We start from the raw sequence: 15,401 nt of genomic DNA on the forward strand, positions 1-15,401 counted from the left end.
GTCGTTCGATGGGGTTATGACTTTTGGAAGGCTAGCTTTTTGGTTAGGGGGAATAGCGGTAGGCTCTCAAAGTACTAGGAATGCTTTGAGGTTCTGTCGTTGAGGGAGAGTTCCTAGACTCTTTCTGGCAGTAGGTAGGAGTGTAGAAATTAAGTGTGGATTGTATTAGCCAGAGATGAATGTAGCCTGAGGAGAGAGCAGGAGAGGGAGAAGCAAACTAACCTTTGTTTGTCAAAGATGTGAAGTGATTAACGAGTGTGGTGAAAGTATATGTTTATAGTGTGGAGGAGTTTGAATGTATTTGTTTATGATATGTGTAATATATGTTGAAAGCGATGGTGTTTGTCTATGTCCTTTTGATTTCAGTGAGTGATTGAGCTGTTGATGACATCGTAAACCGATTCTGTTATCTAGTTAAGGCCTAACAATAGACAGGATGTTAGATTGTCAGCTGGGTGAGCCAGCAGACCACTTTTAGTATAAGTCGTATCTAGGTAAAATAAGACAATAATGACGTTAATGAGTAGTAGGGCTGTTATCTTGTCTATCAGAATAAGGAGCGTATCAAACCACTTGGGTTATACCACAAATAGACCTGGGAATTATTGTCGCTTATCATTTGTTTCATATCATTTGTTTTACTGAAGGAGTTTGTTTTTATTACTTTCATTTTGATTTGATTTCTTTTGAATGTCTTGTATGGGTGAGGGATTGAATTTAGATTTTTAGATTTCTTTTCTAGTTTTAATCTTTGAATTTAGATTTTTAGATTTCTTTTCTATTTTTAATCTATGATTGTGTGGCCTGTATGGGTGTGGATAGAGCCTGTAGGGGGTGACTGTGCTGGCTTGAAAGGTGTCAAAATCACAATGATAGGTGTGATGAGGTTTAGATGTAGGGTTTTGGATTTCTTTTCTTTTCTTTCTAAATAACCATTGAGGTGGTCTGCGGTTGGAGCTGGTTAATTTCATTGATCTGCTTTCACATCTGTTGGAATGTTTTTTTTGATTATTTGCCTTTTGTTTCTTATTTCTCTGTTATGGTCTGAGTGAGTGGAGAAGGCTGGAGGCTGAGGTTGGCAACGTCAACGGAATGTCAACAAGAGCTAAGTGGTCCCATCACGTTTGCATAATGATTACCGTTTGGTTTCTCTTGGAAATATATGACATATTATGTAAAGAAAATTTGTTTTGTGTTTTGTTCCCTCGCAGTTTCAGTCGAGGGGGAGGACGGACCGTCACAGGTGGAGGAATCATGGAAGATGTGTAGGAATACATTTCATTAGATTATGACACAATGGTGTGAATCCGTTCAGTCAGTTCCTGTGGGAGATTGTTGGATTGTGAAGAGAGGTCGCTTGTAGACGCTGGCCCCTCCTTCAAAATAGCCCCAAGAACAGCGGCCGGAGGTTTGGGACAAACCGCCAGACTGACAGAGTCGTCTGTAGATCCAAGGAAATACAGTCATGGGTCAAAATATGACGAGGTCACGGGCCTACAAACAGTGGCTGCAGCTGAGGCTGGCCGACATGGGGTGGAGGGGGGGGGGCGAAAACGGTCAGAGACTGGAGTTGAGCAAGGGCCTCTATGGGATGTGGTGTGATTGGTATGTTGAACGGGAGGTGACTGAACGGTAACAACTGGTATAGATTATGACACAACGCAAGAGTACTAAACACATGCACATAGGTAGAATATTAGGTGTAGATTATGGCCGAAATGAGCTGGTGAAAAATGTTTTCCTTGAGTGATGCTCCGCCCTCCCTGTCCGACTGTGCGCTGTGGTGGTAGGTATTATGTCCATGGTATGTTCATAAAGGGGGGTGAGGTGAGAAGACCAACTGAGTTGATTAAGCAAATGTGATTGGGCTGTCTTGGAAAAGGAATTAACAAGAGAAAAAAGCAAAATGTATGAAAGAATGAATAATAATTTCTGTGTCTTCCTCAGATCTTATGAAAGAATGTGGAATCAAAAGTGCTGTAACTTAGGAAAAAATGGGTTTTTAAAAAGTTGTGTTTTATTTAAAGGTATAATGATTAGATTAAATTGTTTTATTGTGTTCAACAAGCTCAAAAGTTGTTGTTTCAAAAGTAGGCCTCTGGCTATGAGCCTTGAGGAGCAAAAGCTAATTGATGATATGTACCAAAGAAAAATGGAAAAAGAAAAAATGGAGACATTTTGAAAAAATGAATTTTAATTTTGGAAAAAATTTATTTTATTATGTATGGTTAGTATGTATAGAAAATCAAGTCAATATATCATATGTGACGATAAGAATCGTCAAAACGGGGAAATGTGGTAAATATTGAGTTGAATTTCATAAATAATAGGTGTGAATAATTAGGAAACCATAACATTATGCCTTGTATACTGTTTAGCAGAAGTGGTTGCAGGGCTAAATGAGGAACGAGACGCAGGGACAGTTGAATAGACAAAGGTCACACCTAATGTGACCAGATTAGTACTGTATGGTAATGGCCCAAAGGGTTAAAGAGTATTCACACCCCCCCACCAGAGGACATCATGCCAGCCCCCACCCGTGAGACAACAAGACCCAACAAGAACACACAGCAACCACACGGACGGGGGCCACCAGCAGAACCCCTCTGTACTCAGCAAAAGACCACACCGATGGGGGCCACCGACAGGCCCCCTCCATCTCTGTCCCATCACGTCGCCACAACCCAGAGGTGGGGGCTGCCAGCCCCCACAGGAGATCGCCCACAGGAGACGCATGATTGGATCAATTGTATTAGTAAAATGTACCATTATTGGCTAGAAATTATAGTATATAAGGGGATACAAAATGGGAGTTCGGGAGCCCCAGACCAAACCGACCCCAGGGGTCTGTGGGCTCCACCGCTACACCACCAGAGAGACTGTGCTGCTTTTTATGTGAGTAAATCATGGACCCATGGTTGGTTAGAATAGAATGTAAAGATACTTATCTTAGAAACCAGGCTTACTCATATAAAAAGGGGCCTACAGTAAATTATCTATGTTCAAATTATGTTACCAAGTGACTGTTTATGTACATTATTGAGGTTTGAGAATGCAAACCTGATTGTGATTTCTGTACACAGACAGCCCTGTTAATGTTCTCTGATAATCTTTTGTCCTATTCACCTTGGCTTCTGGCTCTGATCAAATAAATGTTGAATTGGACTATAGTTCATGGTTTGTCTGGCTACACGTTTAATTCTTCAATCTGCTTTAAGTCAGATGAAGAGATCAACAAATTCTACCAATATGATCCCTTTCTCCTCCTTCCAGTTAAGCAATCTCATTTGTACTGTACTACAATAACCTCAAATTATTGTAGGGTTCTGTGGGAATTTACCACAAGACCAATACTCTGCTATCTATTGTTTGTCATGCTGTCCTTGTGCACACTATGTTGCCATTGTATCATGTGTGCAGTGGTGGAAGGTAACTAAGTATTTTTACTTTTTTTACTTTACGTGAGTATTTTCATTTTAGGGAACTTTATACTTTTGCTCCACTACATTTCAATTTAAAATATTTTAACCTCTTAACAATCGCCCCCAAAAGTGGTACTTTTAGTTTTATAGAAAACATGGCAGAAATTAATGATATGAAGATTATATACTTTCACATTTGAAGCCTGCCAACTTCAAGAGGACGTAATCAGAGCAGCATAACTGGACTGCATACCACTTTAACATAACCTACTGTATAGAGGTCAATTGATCAAGGATTTAATTCTCCCAAGCACTGGAATACACAAACTTCATGTAGAATGCATACTTTTACTTTAGATACTGTGGTCATATGGAACCCATATGGCCAAGTTAACCATAGGAATTACAATAAAATATATTTTCTTATTTTTTTTTATTATCTTTTTCCCCCCTCCTTTTTTCAGATTTTTCTCCCATCCCATTGTTAGTCGTTATGCCAATTCCCAACCCCCTTCCTGGTTGTTGCGCACTCCCCCCTACTGTTGGTCCGGGAGGCCGGAGACTGTCACATGCTTTCCTCCGACGCAGATTCTCACCGGGAGAGTGTAACGTGTGGAAGGTCACACTACCTCCCTCCAGATCCTACCCTCGCTGTGCAGGCGCCCCGACCGAACTGTAGGGGTCGCTGTCCACAACGCCAAGGACCCACCCATCAGCTTTCCCACCCCTAACACTGCCAATTGTGTTAGTATGAACGACCAGCCAAGCTGATAGCAACGCCGAGAGCTGGGCTCGAACCCAGCGTCTCCAGCGTTGATGGCGAGCGTCTTGCCCACTACACCACCTAGCCGCCCACAATACAATTTTTAAAAACAATCACATCAAAACGACCAGGGATGTGTCTGTGGCTTACCAAGCCTCAGAACGCCAATAAAACCAGGTGAGTCTTTAGCTGTGTTTTGAAACTCTCTAGGGTCTGGGCAGACCTAATGTGGAAGACTGTTCCATAGTTTAGGGACAGCCACCGCAAAAGCTCGGTCACCTTTAGTCTCTAGCCTAGACCTCGGGACATCTAAGGGTGGGCGACTTGTGGGCTGGAAGCCTATTTTTTCGCTTCAGTTGGATTCAGAGGCATGCACCACGCACATTTTCACAGAAATACACTCAATATCTGCATTATTACCACACATATAGATGTTGTTCAACCAGCAAATGTGTCTGTATCTTTCCCAATACAAATAAACCATACTATACTTTTTCAGGAGTACAGTCACACTGATTTCATCATTCTAAAATGTATTCGAACATTCTAATTAATGAGATAATAACGGGTTATACATGTAAAATGGACAATAGAACACTGGAACTGGAAATCTTTAAAAAAATCTTCAAACAGGGACTGACTTTGCATATAGACTATAGGCATTTACAGGTGTTCCAATGTAAATGTGCCTTCCTCCGTGCGCTTTTGCCAGCTCTGAAGTCGGACTCTGTGTGGACAGCCACGCGTGCAACTCGTACGAAACCCGCGAGTGTCTGCGCGCGCCCCTGGTGAGGTCCCGGCGTGAGAATACTAAGCTACGATCTGGCAGCATGATGACATCTGAGCCAGGTGTATGTAGGTGAAGCAATCAGCACACAGATGTCAATCAGCTGCTCCCTGGGCACTCACACACCTGACTCTGCGCTGTAATCAGAGAGAGAGAGAAAGAGAGAGAGAGAGAGAGAGAGAGAGAGAGAGAGAGAGAGAGAGAGAGAGAGAGAGAGAGAGAGAGAGAGAGTAGACTGGCAGGAATAGGGAGTGACACCTTTAGCCACCTGACCTATCTCAAGCCTTACCCACTTTTCTTGAGCCTCCAATCACAATTGTTGCGTCCCTGTTTCTCTTTTTTTTTCTGAGCTTGGCCTACAAACTACGGATGGCACAGACAAAATAGTTCCACCTACAGGATACTTCCACAAACCTAACATTTCACAGTAGGCATAAGGGCTCCATGTACTTGGTGTTAAGAACTTAGGACCTTTTGCCCTATTTCTAAAAAGGTATGGGGCCACACATCCTGAAGGCCTTCTGCTGAGGCACCACAGAGAGTATACTGACGGGAGTATACAGCACCACTGCATGGTTTGGAAATGCCAACCAGAACGACCACCAAGCACTGAAGAGAGTGCCGAAAAGACCTGCAGATGCAAGCTACCCACCATAGACAGTATATTCACCAAGCTACCCACCATAGACAGTATATTCACCAAGCTACCCACCATAGACAGTATATTCACCAAGCTACCCACCATAGACAGTATATTCACCAAGCTACCCACCATAGACAGTATATTCACCAAGCTACCCACCATATGACAGTATATTCCCCAAGCTACCCACCATAGACAGTATATTCACCAAGCTACCCACCATAGACAGTATATTCACCAAGCTACCCACCATAGACAGTATATTCACCAAGCTTTACCCACCATAGACAGTATATTCACCAAGCTACCCACCATAGACAGTATATTCACCAAGCTACCCACCATAGACAGTATATTCACCAAGCTACCCACCATAGACAGTATATTCACCAAGCTACCCACCATAGACAGTATATTCACCAAGCTACCCACCATAGACAGTATATTCCCCAAGCTACCCACCATAGACAGTATATTCACCAAGCTACCCACCATAGACAGTATATTCCCCAAGCTACCCACCATAGACAGTATATTCACAGAGCGGTGCGTCAGCAGGATCCTGAGAGACCCTAGCCACTCAAACCACAAACTGTTTGAGCGCATGCCGTCTGGCAGATGGTACCGCAGTCTCAGGTGCATTATCCAAAAGAACACTGAACAGCTACTTCCACAGGGGAAACAGACTACTGACCGATAGACTCTGAATCACACGAGCATACACACAAAAGCAAGTGACTTGCACACCACACAAGCACACTTAGTACTACACACACTGCTGCTATTTACACTATAGAATATATATATATATGTATTTTTATTCATCCACGTTTTTTACCTTGTATTGTATAGTTTGTATACATTTTTGTGTATTGGTGTTTACAAATCGACTGCGGTTGAGGAGCCGGGAAAAACAAACATCTTGTGTTTTTCTGAATGTATGTACATTTAAAAAGGCTGTGACAATAAAATAATCTAGTATCTATTCCTTTTCCTTCTTAACTACTTTAGTTTTTTTCTTAGTACTTTCATATTATTTCAGCACCAAGCACTGCCCTGGTTCACTTCAATTGACCATATTCACACGGCGGCCATTCTTCTCTTATGTCATGCTCAGGTTGGGGTTCCTTTCCACCCTGTTCCCACACCTGAGATGACATAAGACCAAAATGGCCGCCGTGTGAATATGGTCAATTGCCAACACAAGAGTGATTGCATGGTTGGAAAATACATCTAACGTTAAATTACAAGTCGGTCCAAGTCAAAATCCAAACTCAATAACAACACAGCCTGTTCCAAACATGTATGCCATGCCAGTGGCAGAACATACCAGCTGTAATACACATTTTATTACAACCAAAAAAGGAAAAGCTTGAGCTGAGAATATATTAAACTAATATTATTTTATACCAGCACAGCTAGCATTAAAAGTGCTATAGATAATATTCAGATTATTGCACTAGAGTACCAGCTTGTAATTTATCCAATCAGGTGCACTCCACATGGGGAAATTGGAAGTAGGGAAGGGATACATGCCTGCAACATGTAAACAACAACATTCAATTTGGACCCACCAAATTTTTTTTAATGATAAATTAATTAATCAATATATTTGGGGGGGAGCAATACTTTTATTCAACACCTATCTAAAAGCTCTGCGGATTTTTTTGTATGATTACTCTACATAAAATGTTATCTATAGCACCTTTAACTCATTGACTGCCATGCTGTTTTCACTATGTTTGCGGACCCATCATATATTCTATATTATACAACAAGGTGGTTGCCAAAATGGGCAGAGCAGTTGCAGTCACACAGAAGTGCTCACCTTTTGTTTCGTCAAGTTTTACATTTACATTTACATTTAGTCATTTAGCTGACGCTTTTATCCAAAGCGACTTACAAGTTCTGTACGACAAGCCATCAGGAAGGGCACAACTCTATCAGCTGAGCAACAATGTTCATCAAAGTGTTGAGTGCTACAGTGTAGGTTAGTTTATTAGGACAAGTGCATGACAGTACGGTTAGTTAGGGTTAGATTTTTTTTATTGTTTTTTTTTTTTTTTTTTTTTTTTTTTTTTTAATTCAGATAATGGTTGAAGAAGTGCGTCTTTAGTCGACGGCGAAAGATTGGACGTGATTCGGCTGTCCTAACTGGGGTGGGTAGTTCATTCCACCATTGTGGGGCAAGGACTGAGAATAGGCGACTTCTCTTTGATGACCCTCCCGGAGCTTGGATAGGAGTAGGTCTGAGGCGGCCAGAAGATGCAGAGCGTAGGGGTCTTGAGGGTGTGTAGTTAGAGACCATTGACCGGAGGTAGGCGGGAGCGGTTCCCTTTGCCGCACGGTATGCTAGGTCGAGGGCCTTGAAGCGGATTCGTGCAGCAATGGGGAGCCAGTGCAGGTCCCTAAGAAGTGGGGTGACATGGGCCGACTTCGGTAGGTTTGAGATCAGGCGGGCTGCTGCGTTCTGAATGAGTTGAAGAGGCTTAGTGGCAGTGGCCGGGAGGCCAGCGAGCAGTGCATTGCAGTAGTCGAGGCGGGAGATGACTGTTGATTGGACGAGGAGTTGGGTGGCTTCTTTTGTCAGGAAGGGGCGTATCCTTTTGAGTGTGTGTAAAAAAAATAAAAAATGTTGCACTACCTATCTTTGTGAAAGTGGCTTCTTAGCTCTGGTCCAGCTGAGACAAAGCAGAGAAACAGATTGGACATTGAGCATGACCTCAGAGTTGCTTTGGCATCACCCCAGACTTTGAGACTCTTGTCCAGGGGCGTCGTTTTGGTATGGCAAAGTATGGCACTCGCCATACCTTGGCAAATAATTGTTTTTTTTTTTAATTCAAAAGATTTATAAAAAAAATAATTCAACCCCCCACCCTCCCTCCTTGCCATACCTTGGCTTTTACTGAAATGACGCCACTGCTCTTGTCAGGAGCAAACAACATCCCCAGTTATCCCATTAGTTCCCTGTGATGTTAGCTAAGAAGTCTGCTAAGAACCATATATTATTTATTATTATTATTATTTTATTTCATTGGGTTTTTAGCCCTAGTTGTACTTTTGTTGCACTTTTTTGTGTTTATTTCATGTTTTTAAGTGCATGAAAAATTGTGTATTACTGCAAAAATATTTTTTTTGAAATAAATCATAGTGGTTAAAAAATTTGGATCGCGACTTAACACATTGGATGCCAAGATCGATGTACAGCGTTATTGCCCGCCATGCGTTGTCTGCCAGGATCGCTGTACAGCGTTTTTGAGATCAATATTTAATTTTTTTGCCATGGCATTTATAATTCATCCACCCACCCCCGGTGCTGCAGCTGGACCCCAGATGTGACTGCAACGACGGCTCAATACCGCCGCCTGGTGGATGGTCGGGCGAGTTACACCCGCAAAACAGGAAGTGCCATCGGTCCATCGAGGAAAGTCCTCCGGCAGTCACATCTCATTATGGGACTCCCGACAGACACTATGTACATATGGATCGCTTTCTAAACTTAATAATCTATATGATTTCGGCGTTTATTGCACCATACAAACCGGAAATGGACCTAGGCGATCGGCGTCGTATAATTGGGATCTTTCACCGCCAGTCTCATTGGCCCACGGTAAGAGGAATATAACGTTATTTTCAACCCGATTGTGCATTTCCTTGTTTGCAAACCATCTGATCAATATATCCACCCATACTACATAAAGCAGTTGCATAATGTATACCGATCATATACATTTGAATTTTTTAATATAGCATGTATGGGAAAGAAACGGCAATTGATAATCTATATATGCGTTTGGGCCTATAACTAGCGTTTTTGGAATTACAGCAGAAAAGATTAAAAACATACTTATATTCTAGAAGGTATTAACACAACAATGTATGAATGAAAAAGTATAACGTTCCCACATCCTGAACGATAGATAATCGATGTTGAATGGGCCATAGTAATGTCAATATAGCAATACAATTTAAAAAGTTATAGCCCTGCAAAGAAGGTAAACATCTCCATAGGGTTATAGTGCTGGCAGACTGGCTATAGTGATGGATACAACCGATGACGGGGAAAGTGTTAATGACTAAGGAAAATGTTGGGTCCCGAGGCTAGACCAGTTGAGAACCACTGATTTAGACTACTGCTCTGTAGTATGGTCATCTGCATCCAATGGTCTACTCAGAAAACTACAAGTAGCTCAAAACAAGGCAGCTAGACTGGTCCTAGGCTGCTCACCTAGGGCTAGTGTAGCTCAGCTGACATGCATGCACGTCTCTCATGGCTCAGTGTTAAGGTAAGATTATCTGCTAACTTAATTACATATTTTCATAGAGTTACTCAAACTCAAACTCCTAAGTTCCTTTATAATTGCATTGTGTACAGTGCAAGTACTCACACACATTCAACCAGAGGGGCAAGAGGTGGATTGATTAATTTACCTCTACCCAAGTCAAATTTTATGAAAAGGGCAGTATTTTATAGGGCGATAGTATCCTGGAACTGTCTTCCCAGCGATGTTAGGAACATCAAAGAAAAGGCTAGTTTTAAAAGAAATCTTATTACACTAGCACACACTAACAATTTGTATTCAGCACAGCTCGAATACATGCACACCCTGATAAATTTTTTATTTTGGTATAACTGGATTTTATCTCTTGTTTTTTCATCTCCTGTTTTACATTGTTTTTTTTCTATGATACATGTTTTACTCTATTCTATGATTAATTGTCTTTGTGATATATGCTAGGTGTATGTTATATTGTGTATATGAATGTTGTTGGACCCCAGGAAGACTAGCTGCCGCTAAGGCGTCAGCTAATGGGGATCCGTTTAAATAAACTAAAAAACTAAAAAATACTGCCAATTGAGCCAGTATGACGACTGGCCCAAGCCGGAGGCAACGCCGACAGCCGGATTTGAACCCGGTCTCTCTTGCGTTGGTGACGAGCGCAATGTCCGCTGCACCACCCAGCCGCCCCTGACTATAGTATTTTTATGATTTACCAGAAGTGCTGAGTCCAACATAGTCTGGTGAAAACGCACCTTATCATCCATAATCATCATCCATATCATCCATGTTGTCTTCTTCTTCATAACATCCAATAGTTCGCTCTAGGCGATCGCGTTTTTTGGCGCTCAAGCGTTGGCTCTCAGAAACGAGATATCTCGTTTTTGGCGCTCAATGAGTTAACAGAGTAAGCTTAGCCCAATATTCAAGAATCAATGATGGATTTTTATAAAAACCATTGTGATGATGTTTATTTTTCCGACAACAAGTTTTGTATTAAAGGTTATTTTCTATGTAGACTATATTTTAACTATATCTATGTAGCCAGTTTGCTCCCCTGGCTGCTATGGTAAGTAGCATCAGGCAGGCAGCTCCTTGTTTCATGCATGAGGTGGCTGATTTGTTGACGGTAAGAAAGAGTAGGCCCAACAGGGCCAGAGATGCGCTTGACCTCCTTCTGCTGGCCTATGTTAGAAACACTCCCAGATAGCCAGCAGGCCACAGACACCTCTCCTTCTGTTACTGGGAACCAGAAACGGATACTGGTAAGCAGCACTAGGTGTAATTAACAAGTATGGGAGTGGAGCCAACAAATGGACTCCATGTATGTCAGACACTCAGCTAGTAAAAGATTAATGTCTTTGATTTAGGAATGTAGACTGAATGTATTGGATTATCTTGGTTTACCTTCATATATAATTTACCATGAGAAAGCAACCATCCACATTTCTTTCCAAATACTGTAATTGGACTTGGCCTATAAACTTACCAAAGTTATTAACAATGTATCAAGTACAACATTTAAACATTTTTCCATTCACTTCTTAGGATCAATTACAGTAGCCTTAGGCCATTGTATCTTGGTGAATTATTATGTCCAAATGTCCTTTAATTATTTTCCCCAGTTATTTTAAATGTGCTATAACATTTTATGTAGAGTAATCATTTAAATAATACATCCACAGAGCTTTTAGAAAGTAAATTAAAGTATTGCTTTCCCACCAAAAAATGTATTGATTAATTCATTTATCATTTAAAAAAAAAAGTTGCAGGTCCAAAATGAATGTTGTTGTTTACATGTTGCAGGCATGTATCCCCTCTGTACTTCCCATTTCCCCATGTGGAAGGCACCTGATTGGATAAATGACATGCTGGTGCTCTAGTGCAACATCTAGTGGCTGAATGTTATCTATAGCACCTTTAAACTAATAACCTTAAACACACACAGGAAGTGATAGGAGGAGGAAGTTTTACATCACCAGCAGCAACAGCAGTTATTTGGGAATGGAATGACTAACTCAGTAGCCAGCATGACTTTTCTAAATGGAAAGCAAATCAAGACAGAGCAAAAACACAACAGCAATGATCAAGTATCACCAATAGATGTCGCCAAAACAAAGAACAATTAGAATCTTGCAGATTACCGCTTTAAACAATTCAGCCTTTTGAGCCTTCAAATGGCACAGGCTGATCAAACTCTATTGTCTGACATTTACGTCATCTCTCATTCTGTATTAACCCCCACCAGGTGACCAATTAAGCTCCACTGTATTTTGATAAAGGAGGTACTCACACTAAGAAGTGGTAGAGGAAGCATTTCAATCCGGCAGGTCTCTCTAGGAAGTTGTAGACATGCCCCTGCATGCTAGTCTTGATGTAGGGGCTCTGGTATTCCTTTTGATGGTGGTGCAGCCAGCTCGTACGTGGGAGAACCTGTGGGACAGCAATGGAGGGCCTGTGTGGTGCTGGGTCCTTTGTGTCCATTGGAGGGCAGGGAATACCTGATCCATTATTCACCGCCGCAGGGTCCAGTTCCAGTGAACCAGGAGAGTAGTGGCGGCTTCTGATGGAAGCAGAAGACCTGCGGCTAAAGGTACCAGTGGAGGGGGCGACTATGGAGGCTGCCTGGTCCTCGTCCTCATCATTGTCCAGACCATGGTCCATGCTGCGGCTGAAGCTTCTCCTGGCATAGCCGTTGGGCCCACAGCCCTTCTGGCCATGGCAGGTCATGTGGAAGGGGTGTGCGTGCCCTTCGCCCATGCAGTCCAGCTCAGGTGTCAGATACTTGCTGTGCCTGGGAGGACCTGGAGGTCCAAAGGCTGAGGTCCAAGTGGAAAGGTAGAGGGGTGGGAGACCTAGCTAGGCATGGCTAGCCTTCCGCCACAGGCAAGACTTCTTCTCTGGTAGGCTACATGTGTGGCCAGACCTGCAGTGTGGGAAATAAGATGTGTCATTGGCATAGCATAACAGACAGCAAGCATTGGTTTGCACTAGCAGCATGGACCGACAAGTAACATACTGTAGTATTCTGTCTGTAAGCTAGCCATCTTACAGTAGCTGGTTCCACTGCGTGAGCTTTTATTGCAATGCAGCAATAACACGCAAGGGTTGACTTGTAAACTTTCTAATGAAAGTTTGACATACTGAATCAACCACATGGCTGTCAATGACTGCCTTTAATGACCCCTCAACTCTTGCCTTGGAAGTTATTTGACAAACATACTTTGGGTGTAAGGCAGGCTCTGTGCCATTGGACACTGGACTTTCTGCTAGACAGGAGCCATGTGGTCAAGATCAATAACAGCACAGTGGCTCGGGAGGTAGAGCGGTCGTCTGGTAATCCGGAGGTTCCCAGTTTGATTCCCGCTCCTCCTGGGCTGCCTGTCAAAGTGTCCTTGAGCAAAACACTTAAAGGAACACGCCAACATTTTGGGAAATTAGCTTACCGTCTTCTCCAGAGAGAGACAAGAAGATAAATAGATACCAGTTTCCTCTCTGTGCGTTCAGTAGAAAGCTATCTGGCTGCATGTTAGCCTAGCTTAGCACAATGAATGGAAGCGGACATGACCGGTTAGCCTTCGGGAGAGGTGTTAGTTCCTGTCACCCTTCCTCTTCACCCTCTATACCTCAGACTTCTGCCACAACTCAAGCGGGTGCCACCTGCAGAAGTTCTCTGATGACTATTCCAATCTTAAGCTACATCACCGACGACGATGAGGAGGAGTATAGAGCCCTGGTGGAGAGCTTTGTGGGGTGGAGCGACAGCAACCACCTCCAACTCAACACCAGTAAAACCAAGGAGCTGGTGGTGGACTTCCGAAGGGGCAAGAAGAGCCCCCCCCCCCCCCCCCCCCCAATTCCCATCCATGGGGATGAGGTGGAGGTGGTGGAGTCATATAAGTTCCTTGGGGTACACCTGAAAAATAAACTGGACTGGTCGGACAACACAGAGGCCCTCTACAGGAAGGGACAGAGCAGGATGTTCTTCCTGAGGAGACTCAGGTCCTTCAATATTTGCAATAGACTGCTGAAGTCATTCTACCAGTCTGTAGTGGCCAGCGTCCTCTTCTATGCTGTGGCATGCTGGGGGGCTACATCAACTCGAGGGACACCAACAAACTGAACAAGCTGGTGAGGAAGGCTAGCTCTGCGGTGGGAGTCGAGCTGGTCAGACTAGAGGTGATGGCAGAGAGGGGGATGAGAAGGAAGCTGGCTGCTATCCTGGAGAATCCCTCCCACCCCCTCTACGACGAGCTAGTCAAGATGAGAAGCACGTTCAGTCACAGACTCATACCCCCCCGAAACTCAACTAACGACCGCCTCGGCCAGTCCTTCATACCAGCGGCTATCAGGCTCGACAACAGTGGGCAGGGACTGCTGCCAGGCATCCAACTAGGAACCTAAAAGGACAATATACTACCTTATGCATACCGCACTTTATGAGAATACTGTATACTTCATCAGATCATATATTTAGCATTAGCATTTAGCATTTTTAGATTATATATTAGATTCGATTTAGATTATTTGATTATATATTGTAACTATTTATTGTAGGGCAAATATAACTGAGAGGGCATACATACCCTCATCTCGCACCTTGTTGCCCATATGCACATGTCCAGAGTTAATTATATTGATTTGTTATATTGTTTACACTGCTTTTTTACTATACCTGTACCTCCCCTCCTCCCTCCCCCATGCTGCTATGATGCCTGCATTTACCCAAGGGGATCAATAAAGGAATATCTTATCTCATCTTAGTTGGACAATGTCTAGGCTAAACGGTCATGTCCGCTTCCATTCATTGTGCTAAGCAAGGCTAACATGCAGCCAGATAGCTTCCTACTGAACGCGCAGAGAGGAAACTGGTATCTATATTCTTGTCTCTCTCTGGAGAAGACGGTAAGCTAATTTCCCAAAATGTTGGCGTGATCCTTTAACCCCTAACTGCTCCTGATGAGCAGGTTGGCACCTTGCATGGTTTCCTCCGCTGTCGGTGTGTGAGTGAATGGGTAAAATGTGAGGAATTGTAAAGCGCTTTGGATAAAGCGCTATATAAATGCAGTCCATTTACTATTTACCAAGCCCAGAAACCAGAGAAGTCAGAATCAAACTTGTCAAGTATAAAGTCTACTCCATAGACAATGAATGGGAGACAAATGTTGTAGACCTGCAGAATGTTTTTTTTGTTTTTTTATACACAAATGTACGCAGTGACCTGCTGAGGCAGCGGACTGAGAGTGGGGGATGCAAACAGGCTGGAAAAGCGAAGTTTGTCCAAGGGAAGCAACAGTTGTGATTGGAAGATAACATAAGGGGGCGGTTTGAGATAGGTCAATTGGCTGTGAGTGAGTCACCACCATCTCTTCTTTTTTTCTATAACTATATCCAACGTAAAGCTGCTTTCCCATCCTCTGACCCCCCGACACACACTCTCACCCAAACTAACTGTTATGCTTCACTTCACTTCAGGGGGAAGGCTGAGGAGTATCTCAACTGGAAC

At 43.0% G+C, this 15,401-nt stretch overlaps 1 protein-coding gene across 1 annotated transcript in view; it reads right to left on the reverse strand.

Moving 5' to 3' along the window:
- Positions 1–12,655, reverse strand: part of kcnq1.2 (potassium voltage-gated channel, KQT-like subfamily, member 1.2) — a gene marked incomplete at both ends in the record, with an annotated part of 140,523 nt that extends 127,868 nt beyond the window's left edge. Inside the window, 1 exon segment of the mRNA XM_084335261.1 lies at positions 12,189–12,655. Coding sequence (XP_084191387.1) covers positions 12,189–12,655 — 467 coding nt within the window.
- Between the last annotated feature and the right edge of the window lie 2,746 nt (positions 12,656–15,401).

Source organism: Notolepis coatsorum (genome assembly GCF_963971535.1).
Source record: "Notolepis coatsorum genome assembly, chromosome: 18".
Taxonomy (NCBI): domain Eukaryota; kingdom Metazoa; phylum Chordata; class Actinopteri; order Aulopiformes; family Paralepididae; genus Notolepis; species Notolepis coatsorum.